This window comes from Anser brachyrhynchus (genome assembly GCF_964034855.1).
Source record: "Anser brachyrhynchus genome assembly, chromosome: 1".
In the NCBI taxonomy this organism is placed as follows: Eukaryota; Metazoa; Chordata; class Aves; order Anseriformes; family Anatidae; genus Anser; species Anser brachyrhynchus.
Window position 1 is genome coordinate 67,452,550 of NC_137694.1, and position 20,514 is coordinate 67,473,063.

At 41.9% G+C, this 20,514-nt stretch overlaps 1 protein-coding gene and 1 long non-coding RNA gene across 4 annotated transcripts in view; one reads left to right on the top strand and one right to left on the bottom strand.

Annotated features, from left to right (window-relative positions):
* Positions 1-12,896: 12,896 nt before the first annotated feature.
* Positions 12,897-13,691, bottom strand: LOC308186915. Its single transcript, XR_013944379.1, has 2 exons — positions 13,579-13,691; positions 12,897-13,497 (listed from the first exon to the last, which is right to left on the bottom strand). It is a non-coding gene; the product is annotated as an uncharacterized lncRNA (long non-coding RNA).
* Positions 13,692-14,492: 801 nt separating this feature from the next.
* The window catches only part of PTPRO (protein tyrosine phosphatase receptor type O), a 156,004-nt gene continuing 149,982 nt past the window's right edge, over positions 14,493-20,514 (top strand). Inside the window, exon 1 of one of the 3 annotated variants that reach the window (XM_080562121.1) lies at positions 14,493-15,312. In XM_080562121.1, the coding sequence (XP_080418247.1) occupies positions 15,112-15,312 (201 nt within the window). In that variant the 5' untranslated portion in view covers positions 14,493-15,111. The remainder of the gene's footprint in view (positions 15,313-20,514) is intronic. The other 2 variants (XM_080562124.1, XM_080562129.1) reach the window with 2 other exon arrangements.

The window sequence follows — 20,514 nt, forward strand, 5'->3', positions numbered from 1 at the left end:
TTAAATATATGAATATTATGGAATCTTCCTCAAGATGGAGTATATTTATATTTTTTCACATGTGCAAGGACTTACCATGTTTGTTATGGGAAATTACATTTTTATCCTTGGTCAGATTTATGAAGATAAGTGGTTCTGTTCAGCTGTGCAAGTAGTCTGAGAAGAAAAAGCATCCATTTATGTACCACAAAAGTGCTGCAGTTATCAGACCTTGGGGTGGAGGGGGGGAGTATTTTTAAATGGGATTTACTTGCTCCTTATAAAAGCTAAATAGTGATTTATCTGTGTGTACTTGTAAGAAATCTATTGCAATGAAAAATAGTTAATGAGTGGTCAACTTCTCTAACTGAAACTAACCATGACCTCAGATTTAAATCAGGAGCAACTTGATTTGAGTCATGACCGTTATCTAAGATTTAAAAAGAAAAGGGAGGGGGTGGGAGGTTGAACATGACAAACCAACCTTCTCTTCTTCCAATTTTAAGATGTTACTGACTTCTAGTGTGATTTCAATTCCAAAACCTGCGGGTTCTTTGGAAATTGATATCACAGCCTACTAGCCTCTGGGGTGAAGGTCCTGTGCTGGGCTCTGGTGTGGGACAGGAACTCCACAAACAGCAGAGACATTCCAGTTAAGCCCCTTTATAGCAGCTTACTGAAAACCATGAGCCTCTGGTAAATTAAAAAGGAAAAGGTAAATGAGTGTGTCTGATGTTCTGCAGGGAGATGTATGGTGACCCTCTGCTGCCCAACTGAGGTGATCATAAACTTATTTACCTGGCTTAACTTTGCTTATGCTATAGGAATAGTCGTGTGAACAATAATATTTTAGCAATCAACAGCACAAAATGACCTTCTCATCTTTGAGACTTATACTTGCTGAGCTGTTTAGTTATGGTAATCAATAGCTTCTGATAATGTCTTATTTGTGTAATGCTGCACACATTTGTGTAATGTTTCAATTTAAAACTTCACATAAACTGGTCTTTGTTATTGAAGCATATGAAGATCATTGTGATTTTGTTGGTGGTGTTTCTTTCTTTATTTATTATTACTATCTTCGTTAGACCTATTTCTTTGCCAGAAATCTTTCTCTTGGTAATGTCATGTGCCATCAAAGTTAAAAGCAGATTTTACAGCTATGGAAAGGTATACATGTTATACTTCCAAACGCCACAGAGTGGCAATGTTTCAGAAAACTTTATTCAAGTCTGTTAAAAATACTATTGAACCCCATCCGTGGGGTAATGATGAAGGGTTACCCTCCACAGTACTGCTCTGTCTGTACTCTGCATAATTCAGTGTGGCAGAGACAAGGGGTATAGGAGGAACTTGCTGAGATGCTGGAGCAGAGAATTTCAGTGCTTGGAGGTGGGGATGGGGTGGAGGGATTAAACTATAATAAAAAAAAAAAAATCTCTTTAATTGGGGTGGGAGGAAATCAGCATTGCTGCTCTCTGATGTCTTCATGTTCTTTTTCTGAATTTATTTAAAATTTTATTTATTTAAATTTTTCTGAGTTTAGGGGATCTCATTTTTTGTGTGTCCTATTCAATGTATTTTATGTAATTAGAGGATCAGAACTGTGGGTTTGAAGCTGAACAACGGGCAGAATTGCATACTTGCCTACTACTTTCTCATGTTAATACAACTACTCTGTAATGCAAAAAAGATAATAAATTGCAGTGAGGCTGTTATGAATAAACAAGAATGCAGGAAGATGTTAAACAAGTAAAGTAATAATCTAAGTAAAGTAGTTTCCACACAGACGCTGTCTTAAACTCTCATTGCTCTGGCACTTGCACCTGCTTGAAGTTTTGCTTATATAAATACCTGCGAAGGAGCATATGCCAACCTCATTTCTCAAGCTAGCAATGTTTGATGAAGACCAGAGACAGACACAGCTAAATCCCTGGACCCAAATAGCTTCAGACTTGGTGAGAGTCTTGTAGCTCAGGCAGCTATCTCAAGATTTCCTCAGCTTCCAGTTCCCTTATAGAATTATTCCATATTTAAATGTCAAAGTACAAAATAAAATTAATGAGTTGGATTTTGTCTCATCCCTGGGATTATGATTTGATGATATGCCCTGTAAAATGTCAGTTGTACACCAGTTCCATGATCATAAGTGTAAAGGAACTGGAATTCCAGGTTTATGAAAAAAATGATATTTAGGAAATGTCATTAACTGTTAATATACAGTGGAGGTCATGTAGTGATATACAGTTGTGGAAATGCACAATCAAGGATAGCCTTTCCTTTTGCTTGTATCCGGTCTCTCTTCCTTTTCTTTTCTCTTTTGTTTAATCTTGAGGTGGAGCCATCAAACTCTGCATGTGTGCCAGCCCCTGCCCAACCTTTTCTGTCAAGTAAATGTGCTTGGTACATACTGGTCAGGACTGTGGGAGAAACAAGTGGTTCGTCAGGTATAAAATGGAGTCCTACGAGAGACTAATGAAGAGTGAAGATGCTGAGCATGTCTACCCTTACTATAGTGGCTGCTTCTGCATTTAGTCCACTGCAGTATAGATGCAGAGTAGTACGGGTAAAGAGGAGAGGACAGGATGTAGCATTAACAAATGCTGCTATGAAGTTGCTGCAGTGCTTCTGTCTATAAAGGAAGTAAAAATAAATTACAGATTGGTAATTTTCTTTGTAGCAGGCCAACCAGGCTTCAGTTCAGGAGTGTGGTGTTTTTGTTTTTGTTTTGTTTGTTTGTTTGTGTTTATTAGAATAAAGGAGTGGAGGAATATGGTTGAAATAAATAAACAAGGAAAAAAATTATTAGATGACTTCAGACCTGTTTTCAGTGATGTGGAAGCACTTCTTCACTGTATGTGTGCTGGAGCACTGGCACAGGTTGCCCAGAAAGGCTGTGGAGTCTCCTTCCTTGGAGATCTACAAAAGCTGCCTAGACTTGTTACTGGGCAACCTGTGTGGCCCTGCTTGAGCAAGGTTTGGACCAGATGGACCCAGAGGTCCCTTCCAACATCAACTATACTGTAATTCTATGGAGAACTATGCTCAATGTTCAGTGTCATTTTTGCTCATAAGCAAGGTCCAGGGGGACACTACAGATAGAGCTGCGTGAAAGTTTGTGCAACTGTTGTCAGTTCTCACAGCTCTTGATGAATGGGTAGTGCATCCATACACTTGTGTACGTTATTTTTCCATTTGTTTCAAATAATCTAGCATATGTCCCTGTCCCATTCCTCTTATTTCAGAGGCACATCTCTGAATATCCCTCCCAAACTGTAGACTAACCTGAGCAACAGGAATTAATAGATGTCCCACCAACTCAGTGATACTCTTAAATCTTACTGAGTTTGCACAGATGTACTTTAGCTGCTGCTAGTTTCCAGTGATATTCATATTCCTGAGGGGATCTTAAATTCATTGAGAGGTTTTCCTTACTCATTGCAGAATATTAAGCAATAGAGTTATCTCTGATACCAATTTAATTAATTCTGCTGTGAGACACTAATTTATTCAGAAGGCTACCACTGATGTCCTGGGTATTACATACGTACTATATAGCTTACAGCTAGTTTAATTTAATGTGCTGCATTTGTATTGATTTTTACTTTAGCAAAATACAGTCAAACAATAATGCATGGATTTAGAAAAGCTTTATATTTCATAAACATTGGCACATTCATATTTGACTTTGTCAGCAAAGGAGAATTAGATCAAACAAGGTGCAATGATGCATTTGTTGCTTTGGGAGCCTCTATTTCAGAACTTGACATTGATAAACTGTTATAATTAATTCTTTCAGTTTAATGAGATGGCATACACTATCAGCAAATGTGAGCTTTGATGTCAACATATTTTATTGACCATCTTCCTGTATTAATTGGAACATGCCTTGACGGAGCTTTTCCTTGTATCTGACCGAAAGGGAAATGCAGAGAATTTTGCTTATGTTCCTAACCAAAACCACACACTGAGATGGCTCATGCATGCTTAACCAGAGCAATGCTTCCCCGAAGTCAAAGACTGTTTTTCAGTGATAAAGCAGAAGGAACTGGGAAAGTGAACTTCTTGGCTCTCTTCCTGGATTTGTCATTGAGTCAGGCAAGTCATTAAACACAGTTTGACTTCAGCTTACCTATCTGTTTAGTGGAGATAGTAATATTTTCCTGTTATGGAGAGAGATTGTAACTCAATTAATATTGTGGAGCTCTTTGCAATACTCAAATGAAAGTCAAAATATTGCTTGGCATAGGTTAAAGTGTATGAAAACAAAATGTAATCTGATATTGCTTTAATTTTATGCATTTTTTTCTGACAATTAAAATAATTTGATTGCACTGATGTTAACATTCAAATACTTCAGGTTTATTGGAGAGCTCATACTAAATATGAGTGCCATAATAGTTTACAGACTTGCATTTAAAGCACTAAGAATAGCTGGTTGCTAATGCTGTAAGCAGCTGATGATTTTATTTAGCTTCACAAGTGCAGGAAAAATGCCAGGAAAAAAAAAAAAAGTTGCAGGATGTTTTGACGTTAACAGACACTAATAAGTGGTACTCAATGGAGCTGCAGAATGAAGTGATTAAGTAGGTCAGCTTACTTAAAGTAAGGGGGAAAAAAGGCCAAAATAGAAGTGCAAACGTGTTGAAAGTACCAAATCCACAGAAGGCAACAATATTTGCACAGCCTTGCCCAGGTAACGCACTGGTAATCTCAAAAGAGAAAGATGGTTACTCTCTTTTGCAAGACTCTGTTTTTCATTTTCTAAAATGTGTATTTTGGATTCCTATATTGCTGTATATGGGAAGGAGAGAGAAAAGCAAGAACTTCATCAGCTCATTATGGCTGCTATCAAGAATTCAAACTGCTATGCTTCTGTACTGTCTGGTACCATATCAGGCCATTGCAGTGCCACTGTCTCATCTGAAATTTGGAGGACTGAATGTATCGCTACTGGTCCGGGGTTCTGCTTACTCTTCAGGCTTTCCACCAGACTCTTAACTGTGTGGGTTTGTTTTTGTTTGTTTGTTTTTGTTTGTTTTTGTTTGTTTGTTTTTGAGAGGTGTCAAGGACTCTGATATTAAGCATCATCATAAATGTACACCTACATGTATTCTGCATGGATAATGACCTTATCAGTCATTTTTTCCATTCATTTCCTTGTACACTGCTATCCAATCTCCTTTTTCAAAAAAATATTTTTTACCTTTAACTCCCATCTACTGATAAGAATACAGCTATCTTAAGTTTCTTCAATGTCCGCTCTGCTTGTGACACTTTGAGAAGCAAACAGGAATTTTCAAGTTAAGTTGAGCCTTTGCAGCTACAGAGTACAGCATTTTTTCACATTACTGCGACAAGAAATTTTTTGCCAGTGCAGTAACAAACTTGTCTTTTCCAATTTCTGTCCTGCTGACTACTTGAATCAATATTGCATCTTAAAATGATGAGATACGTTGATTCAGGTTGGATAGGTAAATCTCATGAGGATGGTAGTCAGAAATCTCACTGATAAGTCTCTGAGTCTTAGAATACCTTGCAAATTATCCTGAAAATCTGTGTTCTTGTTTTCATATGAGCATTGTCTATCGTCTTAGTTTCATTTTCTTTTCCACAGGAGTTTCAGTTGACCTCATTATATTTGTTGGTTTTTTTCTGGCACACAGAGATTTTTGTCATAAAGTGTTTTGCCATATATAACAGGATCCCATTTCTTATCTCTGTCAAATCTAATTACTTTGATGGCAATGCATTCAAATCCACCTTGGTATTAGAACATCGCTTGTTTCACTCAGTGATGGGACAGAGACTGAGGATTTCTTAATGTGTATTCTTTCACAAGGACTTTCATGGTCAAGTATTTGCAACAAGGCTTACTTAAACTTTTGTCTCATTGTTCTAAACACCTGCATGTTTCTGTACCTTTCTGCTAGCCACTTTCTGATTCCGGTGAAATCACAGAGTCCTCTTAACTCCAAGCTGTCCAAGGTCAACAAGCTCCCCAAGTTAGAAGCAGGCCTGAATGAAATTCCTGGAGCAAACACCTAATGAGACTTTGAGGTGGCCTGTGTTGGGCTGTCCAAGACAAGATGGGTTAGAAACGGATGTGAACCTGAGCTGAAGTATTCTTAGCACATGCAAAAATTATTTTCAGCCTTACTTCGTGAATTTCATGGACTTGGTTTTTAAGTCACTGAATAAATGGTATTTTCTTCTATAAATGACTTCAATGACTAGAGGAGATATTTGTTAGAGAAATGTGATGCTCTAACAGAGTAGGCTGTTGTCAGAAAGCCCTTCTCACATCACTTCATATGGGGAATTCCATGTTTTCACTTCATTTGCTGAATAGAAGATGCAAAGGTTATCAGAACTCATGAGTCTCACCCTTTATAAAGCTACTTTTATTAGTTGCTTCTGGTTACACTTAGGTTCTGAGAATGAATATATGAAAATGCCTTTATCAGTGTTTTCTAGCCCCATGTATGTATTTGGGTCATGTCTGCTGGCAACCTACTTCAGAGGGGCTGTTTCCATGCGCATTCTGCGTAAAGCTCCACATTTAATTACTGCAGCTTAAACTATTATGCTTGTAAACACATTACTTCTGTCAAAGTCCCCATAATGTCATTTTGATATTTTCTACACTATTGATCTACCTCCTGCTTTGTGTAGATTTCCTAAGCTGACAGAAAATGTCAGAGCTGTCTTGTCCAAAAGCATCGGACCACTCCAGCCACTTTGTAGCTGCCTCTGGTTTTACAAGGCATTCAGCGTGTACTTGAGCAGCTCTGTAGATGCCTGTTTGATGTGTCATGTGCAGCCTCCCGGGGCTCCAGATTTTCACCCTGAGCTGACGCCAAGGTTCTACTCTATGATATGGAAATGCCAAGGTAATTTCATGCTTTGTACAGCTCTATGAATATTTTTAATTATGACAAAAATGCCATGGAAATGAAGATTGTTCTGGGTTTTATTGTTGCATGTAGTTTTGTATGACTCTAATTTCATAGCAATTTAGTTCATTTAGCACTTTGAGATTTGTGGGTCGCCTGGAAGCATAAGAAAGTGAACCCCATATTTGTCATGGATTTGATAACCTTGGCTAAGCTAATGCAGGAACTCTTCTGCAGAGCACTGGGAGTGCTGGATTTATTATCTTTTTTCTGCCAACTCCACTGGAGACTGACAATCTCTAGGTTCTGAAATACCTCTGAAGCACAAACTTTCTTCACATTTTGGTATGGTTAACACTACCTTGTAAAGACCACATGGGTGGTGGCAGGGGACATTTTGTTAGGCTCTGTTGGCTCTGCCCTTGGTTTCTCTTCACAACTGGTAGTTTTTCTTGTAAAATCCTTTCCCTGCTGTATAGCAGACTTGGAATGTCCGCTGCTTTGTGTTAGGACACAAGAGCCCCATAACTGAATAAAACTGCCTGGCTTACTAGATTGATAGCTGCCCTTGATATGGGCAGTCTGTGTCCACATACATATGATCCTACCTTGAGTTTAGGACTCTGGGTTGATATTGCTTTTGGTGTGTTGCCACTGAGGCTGGGAGAGAACAGAAGTGGGAGTGTGTGTGCTTCATGGGGAGAGGTCAGGTGCTTGGCTTGTCCCTCAGCTGGTCACAGCCAACCCAGGTCAGTGTTGCTGCCATGAGCTCTCAGCCTCTGCCCTCCTCCATCATTAGTCAAAAAGGTTGTTTGCAAATGGTTTTGCAAACCATATGGTTTTGTCCATATTGAAACACCTAATGGCCTAGGCACAGCTGTCACCTGCGGTGTCATCCCCTTGGTGTTGCTTAACCTCTGGTTGTGTAAGCAAAGCTGCCTGGCGTCTGTCTGGCAGGGCTGGGTGGAGACTGAATGCCCATACAGTTGGGCACTGCTGGCCCAACTGGTGACGATGTCACAGATATGCTCAGGGGACTCGTGCCCACCCCCTTTGTGACTTCAGCTGCTCTGTCAGGGAGAGTTGGCACTGTTTTCAGCTGAAGGCAGCAACCAAGGGGCTCTGCTGCTCCTAATTTACACTGCAGAGCGACCTGACTGACTCGCTCAGGTCTGCTAGCTCCCTTCTGATTTAAGGGGCTGCTGAACATGTCAAGGTAGAGACAGCAGGCCATAGGCTGCAGTCTGAGGCAAAAGAGCTGGGCATGGGAATGTGCTGTATGAGCTGTGTAGGAGGATTCCTAGAGGTGAAAGTCAAGCTAGGAGAAAAAAAAAAAAGTTTGCTGACTCATCATATCCATCTCTATTAAATTACCTTCCAAAAAAGAAAGTAAATGAGGCATCCTATGTCTGCTGAAGTCAATAATGCAACTCCCATTAGTCTGAGTGTGTGTTAAGTTCATAATTGATGTATCTGGCATATTAATGTGCTAATTTATGTAAACTGGATAGACTGCATGTGTTTCCTGAGAGATGATCAAGAGAAAGGAAAGCAGACGTTTTAAGACCTTCTAAGTAGGTGTGTAGTGGGCATGAAAATGGAGAGGAAATTCTGTGGAGATGTTTTAATGTTTACACAATCAAAAACGATTTTTTTTCCTTCCCAAGGTTGGACATTTTTCCAAATACTCTGGAACAAGCCCACACATAATGTACAGAAAATGCAAAAATGGAAAAAAAATCCTCTATTATATCCTTTGTGTTTAATATTTTCTGACCCCCTGTGGTCTTAAAATTTTAAACATTGAATTTAAATAGAAAGCATTTTGTATTACCTGGTAAATCTACAGATTTTCCTCCTGTTCCCATACAATATGTAAAACTCTCCTGAATCCTGCTATAACCTGCTTTCCTCAGTGATTTCTGCAGCTGAAATTAAAATGCCTGACTGTGCGAATAACGTATTTGCCAAATCTCTCTTTCTCTCTTCCTTGAATGAAATTCACCCCCTAGGAAGTGAATTATTTGTGAACGGAACGGGATTTTTATGAATAAATATATGATTTAAAGCAACTTGACCCATCCCTACATAGCTGCATTCCCATTTTCCACAGTGGGCTGCTTTTGAAATTGTTTACTCTGAGTACCCAGTAATTGGCATGATTAATCAAAGCGTGTGACCGATTGCTTTAGTCGCATGTTGTTGCCTGATTGATTGGCTGGGACTTTCATACAGCGGAGGGAAGGTGCTGAGAGACCTTTTTTTCTGCAGGGTGTCTCACTGCAAAGTGGTGAGGAAGAGCATGCTGGCAATGCGGTCAGTGCTGGTGTCCTGCTGGGCCAGCGATGCTTACCCCATGTGCAGGGACCCCAGGAGTAAGGCAGCAGCGCAGGTGATGCTGCAGGACCACAGACTGGTAGCGGGTCAAACAGGGCACTGCAGCACAGTAAATGAAACAGTTATTGTGTCTTAATTTGGATTTACTGTGCAGGTAAATCCTACTGAATAGGCGTAACAAATCTGACTGCAGACCTCACAAGATCTTTCTTTTTTCCTCGGTGTTGAGGTAGATCTTTGAGGTGTTTCTGATCACAGCCTTCTGATTCCAAGCCATATGAACTATATGCTTCCCTCACCTGCAAGGTGAGGGGAATAGCTATTCTTGTTTCACTGCAAAATGCTTTGATACCTGTGGTTGGAAGGTAGTATGCAGAAGCTAATGTCGTTATCTTTGTGTAGGAAAGAAATATCGCTAATGAAAAAAGGCTGCTTGTTGAGGTTGCTTGGGAAATGGGAGAGAAAAGGCACTGATTTAAGGTGTACACATTTATATTGAGATATGGCAACCCCATGAAGACAGGGAAAATATTTTAACATAGATGCCAGGGAAGAAAAAGTAGGATGTTATCTGTGCAACAGATCCTATTGTAAATTTCTGGGGAGAGAAATGTTTCCTGTAAGTATGACTCAGATTTCTGTGAATCAATAGAGCCTCTGAGTGTCAGAGGCAGTCAGTATATTTTAGAGGAGAAAGGTACTAAAGTCTGTGGCTGACTGGAACAAGTCAGGATCCAGTCTGTCTTTTGGGCATTTTTCCTTTCTTTTTTTTGGGGGGAGAGATAAAGAACCTGGATGGCTCTGCAATATTATAGCAGAGGTGGATTTCCTGGGATAATCCTCAGTAAGATGAATTCATCTTAAGCAGAAAAGATCACTTGATTATTATTTTTGTTTTTCAATCTTCTCATAAGGGTGTGGCAGGTGTTAATGACAGGCAGAAATTCCCAAGCTCCCTCTTTCTGTAGTGTGAATGTGCCCTTGACCTGCTTAGATCATAGACAAAAATGGAGAATTCAGCTATATCTGGAAGGATATACACAGGCTGTAATTCAAAATAAGCATAATTGGAAACAGTAGAATTGTTTTTTTAATTAACTATATCTATTGAGACTTGAAGAACTATAAGAAAAAGCCATTTACTGATAACAGGCAGGGTTGATCAAATATTAAATAGATCACAAAAAACATAAATACATATGAATGGTTTTTTTCTTAATCTAAAACTCAGCTCACAGAAATTTCTCAGGCATTCTGTAGCATCCATTTAAATGTTCAAACAATCTTACTGGCTTTTGCGTCTACTAACCTTCTGCAAAAGCAGTTAATTCTATACATTGTTTCTGTGAATATTGCACAGTGTTAAATGAAAGAAGTATCAGAGAAAACATTTTATAAACTTATTTATGAAGGAAGAGATTCAGTGCCAAAGAGACTTTTGATTTTTTTTAATGACCTTTTGTGGTACAGTTCACTGCTCTGTGTTGAAAGACTAATAAACATTTGGAAGCTGTTCAGGTTGTAGGTTTGAAGTGTGTCAATCATTCTTGTTACGAAAAGTCAAATCTTAAAAAGCTGTCAACTTGTTTGTTAGGGGGACTGTGGGACATACTTTCAAAAGTCATAGGGCCTGTACTTTTCAAAAAGAAAGCTAAGATAAATTTGCACTTCAGTGTCTAAGTGGCAACATACGAACACTATTCCAGCCACCCTTGCACTTGTTTATTTTATCATTTTATCCATTGCTGTCATTGAAATGCAAGGACTTTAGGTAAAAATCTATTTTTAAGAAGGATCCACAATTTTTTTTTTCCTCATAAAAATACTTGCCACTGAAAAAGAGCTTTGCTTCAAAACTTCTAGGATGACTTCTACTTTACTTTTTTTTTTTTCTTTTATAAACCTCATTTCATGCCATGTTTATCTAGACTTGCTGAGGCCTGTAAAGCTTCATATAAATCAGGGCTTATACTGCAGCTAAGAATAAATTGTAATTCACAGTTTCTCCCCCTCAGCCAACCAAAGTTGGTAGATCTGAGTTTTACTTTGGGGTTTTCGGAGGCAAGGGGAGAATTACTGTAAACTTGACATTAAGTCCATGTAAGTTACAAGTAGGAACACTTCTTATAAATGCATGAACAAAGGAAATATCTTAATTTTATGTTTCTCTAATAAACTAGGGTGATTTATAATGCTGATTCAGTTAGGCTGTTACATTCATTAAGTCAGTGAGTATGAGCAACTACAGATGTTTTAATTCACTGGGTCTTTAATTTGAAGGTAGAGCTCTAGCGTAGTCACTAGTGCAACCTTGAGTGGTCATGAAAGCTCCCTGAGAAGCTCTTGACAAAGTATCTGTGATGTGGAGTCCTGCTTGTAGGTGATGCTCTTAAAATTCAGGAGGATTTTCTTTTAATGATTTTTGTCTTCTAGTGATCTGCATCCTGTAATACCTTGAAATATCTTTATCATGTTTCTGCATACTGCACATCACAAAATAATTCATCGTCAGATTTTACAGTAAATCTAGTGAGCACAGACAGGACTCTGGGAATTTCAGCTGCCTCGTAACACTTTGTTATGCACCTCACTGCTAGGTCCCTGTGCTCCAAATTCTGTTTCATCATAATTCTTCCAGGTGGATTTAGAGAGAAACAAAGTCCCTTAAACCGCCTCTGATGCCACCGCAGCATACATCATAGCCCCTGAAAAATTAGGAAGACTTCCAAGTATATGCTTATAACATCCATAGAGGGAAAATAGAAGAAGAAATGCTCATAATGCAGCATGCTCTGGCCTGCTTTTTGCCATATCCTTGTTATAATGCTGCATGTGACCTATGATAAGTTCTGGGGGGAAAAAAAAAAAAAAACAAAACATTTCAGGCCAAATAGCCCAAAACACCGTATTTTGTTTAAAAACCAACCATGTTTGCCCCCAAAATGGGTTTCCCATTCGAGCACTTCTCTGCTATCTTTTGATTGTTTCTAAGGTTTTCATTCAAATAAACGAAATCCAGATTAATTTGCAAAGTATTCAGTTGATGCTGAATCCTCCCTTCTTTTCCTTCTGGGACGATGCAATGGTTTTTAGAGCCTTTCTTTTCCTTCTGGGGCAATGCAATGGTTTGTTGAGCCTTAGGAAGCCTTTTGGCTTGTTGGTGTGTGTTTGACTGGTGGATAAGGCCTTGGAGGTCTTCTGGAATGACCTTATATCAGTGTCTTTCATTTACTGACTGCTTACAAACACTCAGATGTTGCCCCATTTCTTATTCCTTGAGTAAATGGAAGATATCTGTCTCATTTTTATAGCTTTGTTGTTTTATTAATAAGGCTTGCTGTTCTTGTTTAGATGCTAGAAAAAAATAAGCTTGTCCTCCTTTTTGCTGTTCCTTTATTTTTTCCTGCGTGTTTGTTTTTCACACCTCATATTCAGAAAAGAACAACTTCTTTTGCTCCTCCTTCAGATCCTACCTTCCTGCGTTCTCAAGACTTGCTTTGTGTAACTTCCCAGGTTTCATCTGTTGAAAAAGCCTGGAGCCAGCTTCTCCAGCGAGCCAAGGTCTGCTTGTTAGCTTCACTCGCATATATCTCCTTTCTCTACTTGGTTATAGGCTTTCCTTGGCAGGAACAGTACTACTGCCCATGTCTAACACAATCCTGATCTTACTTAACAGAAAACACCTTAACTATTTTTTGAAGGATGCTGTTTAATTGGCAGCTTTACTCATATTTTCCAAAGCATTGGGACCTTTTTTTTTTAAAGGTTGGGTACCCCAGGCCTCCATAATTTAAAAAAGGATACAATTCTTGCATTGTCTTGGCTGCATTTCTCTTTACTGCCACAGCAAGACCTGTCTTAGTATCTCAGCCTTTTGTCAAAGTTTTCCTTCCAGAAACACTTACTATTTCTTTCAGTTATCATTCACTTTTTAACTCTGATTCAGATAGTGTTTTCTGAGAGTCAATGCTATACTATATTCAAACAAGACTGAAGACTTAGATACTTAAAAAGAAAAAATACTTAAAAAGAAAAAAAAATCCATTATAATTTTAATCCATTATAATTTTAGCACTTGAATATTGTAATTGGATGGAATATTGGAGAAGGAAGATTGCATTAAAGTACATTCTTAATATCAAAACTTATTTTACTTAGTAAACAAAAAGTTCCTAGCCTAAAGTTCAATCCACAGCTCTTGAGTGCTGATGGCAATCTTAATTTCCTGAAGAATTTCACTCCCGTCTTTCAGATAACCTCCCTCTTCATCCTAAACCTGTGTGCACTGAAGGAAAATTTAGCTACGGTTAACCTCTTGCGTACCAATTTCAGATAATACTCCAAACACCAACTGAGTGATAGCTACCCATGAGAGGCCTGTGTCCTTCACTGGTAGCATGGAGAAGGTCTTTTTCTGTCCCCAGCTTCTTGTAAATGAAGACATGAATAGTGTTTTCCTTCTGGAGCTGTGATTTTGGGCTTTGTGCCAGTACCTACCCAGGACCTAAATTTCCCTTTAACTTTCTGGATTAATCCTCATCAAGTGTGGCAAATCACTGCTTAAGGGCCCATTTCAGTGGAAAATAAGCACATCCCTCTCTGCCTTTGGCTACTTTGAAATCCAGCTTCTGTTGACTGAAGATCTAAATTACATGAAAATCAAAAATATGCCACATGTAAGCCAGACAGGTCTCCTGAAACACAGATTCATTATCATCTGATTTAGTAACAATGTTAGAAAACTACTTTGTTGTTGCTCAGTTTAAAGGACGTTCCTGTAAGAATGTAATAACATACATCTTGCCTTAATGGCTTAGAAATTTTGGAAGCAAACTTGAAATTGTTTCAGCCCTTTTTTATTTTTATTTTTTTTCGGTGTGTGTGTGCATTAAGGATAAGTGGTGGCCCAATACTACAGGTAGTGGAGCTGCACCTGGATCTGAAGTTGCTTTGAAGTACAGTGCCCCAGATGCAGCTTTATAGAATGTATGATCCTATTGTGCTTAGATCAGTATTGGTTATAGCTCAGACAGCTGCACCAAAGATGTATACTGGTGGGAGTGAGACAGCAGTCAGTTAGAAAAAGCTGCTGATGTAGGGTTTTGGTTCTGGAAAGACCATCTTCGTATTGCTGGAGGTGGAGTATGGTTTTTTTTGTTGTTGTTGTTGTTCTGGGAATGTCTTACTAAGCAAGACTCTTGCAAAGAGGAATGGATTGGCCATACTCATGGTTATAGACAGCCCCGAAGGAGCAACTGAGGATGGGGGGATGTGGTCTCAGCTTTCTCTGTGCGCCCCTGTAACTGCTGGTCCTGAGCACCTGATGGGACAGGACGAGGCATTACCCCCCACACCCCTTGCAGGCTCAGATTTGGACCTCGTTGTTTCCACCCCCCGTGTGTGCCGCTGGTAACCGGGTGCTGACTGCAGCTCCGGGACCCCCGTGCGGGGCTGGGGGTGCCCGGGGACAGCGGCTGGCCCCGTACCCGGGCATTTCTGTCCCCCGCTGGCGGGGGGGAGGACGGAAAGAAGAGGCTGGGCAGGGAGTGCGTGTACGGCTTCGCCCGCTTTCTCTGGTGGCGGGGAGGGGAAGGGAGGCGCAAGAGGAGCGAGGGCGGCGGCTGCGGACTCCCAGCCCCAGGGGGTCGCCTTTCACCGGGTGGGGACCGCGGTGCCGGGGCGGGCGGACGGCTCTCCCTACCCCTTCCCGTGCAGCGGCGAGATCGCCAAAACTCCTGGGAGGGAGGGGAGACACCCCCCGCTGCCGGCACCGCCACCTCCTCTTCCTCCTCCTCCCTCTCCTCCTCCTACTCCCCCCGCCGCAAATCCCAAATAAAAGGGCGGGGGGCGGCAGGATGCGCCGCTCGGCGGGGAGGTCGGCGCCGCCGCCGGCCGCCTGATGCTGCCGCAATTCGCCATTGCCGGGCACGGCTCGGAGCCGGGCGGAGGCAGCCGAGGGGCAGAGGCGGGGGGCCGGGGGGCAGAGGAGCAGCAGCCCCCCCCGGCCGGCCGCCCCCCGATGCCCGGTCGCCGCCGGCGGGGAGCCCAGGGGGGGCCGGGGGCCCGCTCCTGCCTCCTCTGGCTCTTTGTGCTGCTGAAGGTAAGTGCCGGGAAGGGGAGGGGGCGCCACCCACACTCCCCCCCCCACCCCCCCGCGCCGCCTTTGTGTGCTCGGCGGCTCCGCGGAGGCAGGGGCTTGGCTCCGGCCGTCCCCGCTTTGTGCTCCCGAGGGGGGCCGGTGGGGCTGGGGGGCTACGGGGCGGCAGGGGGAGCGCAGGCGGTGCCGCCCCTCGCTGGGCGTCCCGACGGGCGAACAACCCTCCTCGCCGTGCCCCCGAGGGCGAACACCCCCAACCCCTCGGGCCGTCTGCAGTCGTGCCCCCCCCCCCCCCCCCCGCGCCGAAAGCCGCCGCCCCCCTCGTTGCGAGCTGCGCCCCGAGCTGTCCTTCAGCACCGCGGGGCCGCCACGGGGCCAGCCCGGCGCGGCGGGCGCCCCCCTCGGGCTCCTAGGGGCGGCGGCGGTGTCTCCCCCCCGGGAAAAACACCGTGAGGAAGGTGCTGACAAAGGCGGTGGGGGGGGGGGGGGGGGGCGCTTGCTCGGCTGTTGCAGGATTTAGCGCCGCTTTCGGGGGTGCTGCGGTCGGACTCTGCCCATCTCCTGGGCGCGTCAATTTTTCAAAGTTCTGCTTAATACGGCGAGCTTCGTTTCTCGTGATTTTTTTTTTTAATTATTATTATCTTTACGTGGTCGATCTTTAATGGTTCCTTACTCACATTTAATATACTTTGTGTAACTTCTGAAAGAAAACACCCAGGCGAATAGCACTGATTGTCAGTGACATTGCCCCAAGCCACGGTATTCTGCTCTGCTAAAAACTTTGTTGTATATTTGTCAGTCACTGCTAAGGAAAGCTCTGCAGCTAAGGACCTGACTTTTCGGTCTCTTACAAGTGTGCATGTTCTATGGAAATTAGCAGGGCTCCCTGTGCGAATAAGAGTTTGCAGGATCATGTCCTAGAACAGCAGTGGTGTCACTCCTAAAATTGACATTGCATTGACAGAACTATTTAAAGGGAAGCTTTCACAGCATCTGTTCACATATAGTAGTCAACTGTCAGCTGTCTCATTTTCATAACTGCTGAAACATACATTTATGCAAGATGAAATGTTAATATACCAACAAAATTTTGTTTCTTGGAATTTCATGGTGGTGGTTGTGTTTTTCTTTTTCTCTTTTTTTTTTTGTGGGAAAGTAAGTCTGGGGACAGCATGGCCCAGCATAAAGCTGAAGGAGCTGCAGTTAATTTCTGTTCTAGTTTGATTCCTAATACAGAAGTGGACACACAGTTTTAAGTAGCTGTTTTAATTACTGTGGTAAAACAAGACAGGAAATAAGTAGTATAAATTTGTAAAACCCTATCTTTGTAAAATAAATCTCAAGAAACGTGGTAAAGGTTTGAAGGCAGCCAAGGCCTTAGGTTTTCATTTGGTTGGAAAGTAACCATAACTTATGAACCAGATAAAACTGATCCCATGAGCCAGATGTATCCTCCAGTCTGTAGCTCAAGAAAACCTGGGACTGGAAGGACAACAAAAGCTGAAGAAAAATGATGATGAGTATTGGCAGAATTTTGTAGCGTTAGAGAAGGTGAAGCTGTACTTCGAGATGGAGGTGCATCAGTAATGCCATGTGTGACTAGTTTATGATTTTGGTTAGATTGCAAACCTGCATATATTATTTTTTTTCAGTGACAAATAATTGAAAATAATTTCAATACAAGGTATTTCCTTAGTTTTCTGCTGTATAGTTATGCTAACTTGTTGAAGAAATACTAAATTTATCCAGCCTTGAGTTACTAACTTCCAGGTAAACTATTGATTTAATTTAATTGAGAAAGCAGCTGTATTTAGCTGATGAATCTGAAGTGGGGCAACACTGAGGCTTGTATGCTTGCTGTTTTAGCATTAGCAGCCCAAATGGCACTTGCTAAGCTGTATCTGCTCGATGTGGCCTTAATGCCCATCTGGCAATTTTTAAAACCACCAGCAAGCTTTGCACAGTGATAAAACTGCTCAAAGCACATTTTTCTCTTTCCTCCACATGTTGTGGTTCATGGTGTAACGCAATAGTGCCAGCTTGTTTCAAATCCTGACACTGTCTGCAGTTGCTGGTATGGACAAAGTGAGATCAAACAGTGATAATGCCCACTGCAAGTTCACGTGCCTGATTGTTGCCTACGGGCTAGTAATACTTAGCTCTTCCTTTCACAGCGTAATGAGTCCTGTCCTGTGCTCCAGGACAGTACCATAATCTTTTCTGTAAATAACAGCAATATGATCTTGAACTCTTATTCTTTTTCTTCAGTGGCTTTCTTATGCAAAGTCTAGTTCAGAAATGAGCAGGAGAAAGGCATTGTTTGTGAGGTCAGCTATTCATATGGATTTACAGTACCTGGGAGAGGAACAGCATTACATCTTGCTTCAGCAAAAAGCTTCCAAGCATTCTGCTGTAGGAGTCTTACTGACTTAATATATTGCCCTTTTAAAATGGTTCTGTATTCTCCAGTGTTTCAGTCTCTGGGTGGCTGGAAGGCATAGTCCTTAGCAGCTTGCTTTGTAATTGCCTCATTTTGGTGTGGCAGAGGCATGGCTGATCACATCTGAAAGGAAAAGCTGTACTTCAGCTAAACAAATAACAGTAAAAAGGACAAGGGGGCTGGTTTTAAACTAGAAAAGGAGAGATTTAGATTAGACATCAGGAAGAAATTCTTTGCTGTAAGGGTAGTGAGGCACTGGCACAGGTTGCCCAGAGAAGCTGTGGATGCCCCATCCCAGGAGGTGTTCAAGGCCAGGTTGGATGGGGCCTTGGCCAACCTGATCTAGCAGGAGGCATCCCTGCTCATGACAGGGGGGTTGGAACCAGATGATCTTTAAGGACCCTTCCAACCCAAGCCATTCTATGATACCATTTCCTGGTCACGCTGATGATTATTTTTCTCATCTTTTCTTACTGCAATCTAGCAAGCTTCCTGTAGTCACATCTACACAGAGCTTTGACCAGATGGAGTTCTGCCCTGGATTATGTGACCAATATGTCAGATATCTCATGCTGTTAGGAGCTTGCACCTGTGTGATTTTGTTTTCTTGCTCTGTTATGTCTGGGGGACAAGGTAGAGTTAAGGGAGGGAACAAAATTATCTTAAAAATGCCAAACCTATTGCTGGGACATCATTTACAATGTGTTATACCTCTAAGAGCATCTGACCAATGCTCTCATTAGGAAAACTTTAAAAAACAGGTTGTCCATGAATGCGCTAATTAGGATGAGTGACACTCATCAGGAAGACTATCTACAAATACGGGGGGGGAGAAGCCATGTTTTATTTCTAGGAGACTGAGGTCTTTGGATAATGGTTCTATATATGCTCTTCAGGCTTCGTATATAATGCAGCAAAACCCTCTTTTTTCTCCTAACAAGGACAATTTTTCTGTCTAACAGGGTAGATTTTTGTCCACTACTACATCTGTTCATGGAGCTTGGTATTGTGAAGTCTAAATTCAGCTTCACATGGATGAAGATCATGGAATCATAGAATATCCCGAGTTGGAAGGGACCCATAAGGATCATCGAGTCCAACTCTTGGCACCGCACAGGTCTGCCCAAAGTTTAGACCATGTGACTAAGTGCACAGTCCAATTGCTTTTTAAATTCAGACAGGGTTGGTGCAGTGACTATGTCCCTGGGGAGCCTGTTCCAGTGTGCGACCACCCTCTCGGTGAAGAACCTCTTCCTGATGTCCAGCCTAAACTTCCCCTGCCGCAGCTTAACACCATTCCTGCTGGTCCTGTCACTGGTGTTTACAGTGAATAGGTCACCTGCCTCTCCACTCCCCCTCACGAGGAAGCTGTAGGCCGCAATGAGGTCCCCCCTCAGCCTCCTCTTTTCCAGGCTGAACAGGCCCAGTTCCCTCAGCCGCTCCTCGTATGTCTTCCCCTCTAGGCCCTTCACCATCTTTGTCGCCCTCCTCTGGACACTCTCCAACAGTTTCATGTCCTTTTTGTACTGTGGTGCCCAGAACAGCACACAGTACTCGAGGTGAGGCTGGACCAGCGCAGAGTAGAGAGGGACAATCACCTTCCCTTGACCGACTAGCGATGCCATGCTTTATGCATCCCAGGGTACGGTTGGCCTTTCTGGCTGCCAGGGCACACTGCTGGATGTTCATAGGGATCTAGGTGCTCTAAAACTTCATTCAACACAGCCTTACTGATGAAGTAAATGTGGTTTTATTCATGTAATTTTCAAGAATGTTTGCATCTAATATTAGTAATCTGAACCAAAGATCAAACCATCAGGATACTCCTTCTTTCTCTAGGAGAAACTGCTTTTTAAGAGAGAGAGGCTGATTTCACATCTGAGAACCCCCGCACTTCACCACTGTTTTCTCCTGGACAGAAAAGAAATGGACATTTAGAGAATTCTGTTATGGAGTCCCTCTGGAATTTCTTACCTCTCTTAGCAATGCTGACCAAAGCTCTTATTGAGAAAACAAGTCTGTTTCTTCCTCATGACTGTGTCCTAGCAGTGTCAAAGTAAGCAACTATCTCAACAGTTCATTTGAAAAGCATGCTCTCTTCATAAACATACTTTTTTTTTCCTTTTTTTTTTTTTTTTTTTTATAAATGAATGGTCATCCTTAGCTCAAAACTTCTACAGGTCAATCTCTACCTCCTTTCATTATTTTCATGGATTATTTTTAGACCAGGGTGGTTCTAAGGGGCAAAGCTAATGAAGAGGATGCTAGGGTGCCAGCTCATATTCACAGAGCTGTAGTAAGCACTTGCAAAACCCTCTCTGCCAGTGGAATAATCTGCTATTACGCTCCAGCAACTTTCTGGTTTCATTGTAGTGATAGCGTACCATCAAGAAAAGATCTTTCAGCCCTGCAAGGAGGCATAAGCCCCACGCTCAAACTGTAAGAGGTCAAAAAGGCAATTTCTAAATAGCATCACTACAGTTGGAAGCTGCATGCAAGGGTGATTCCTCGTTTGGAATAAGACAGGGACCATGCTGAATAAAGACTTACCTGTTGAACAGCCATAGGATGGCATTAAAGGGCTCACAGACAACATGCTGTCTGAACTTCAGAAGTCAAATTAGTCTCTGCTTTCTGCTGTCACGTTATAGTGCAATCCAGGTAGATCATGAAATGACCGTTGAAAGTGTCAAAGTTTTGTCTAAATCTGTCTTGCTATTCATTTTACTAAATGGTTTCAGTTCTGGAGAAGGGAGTTTTTATTA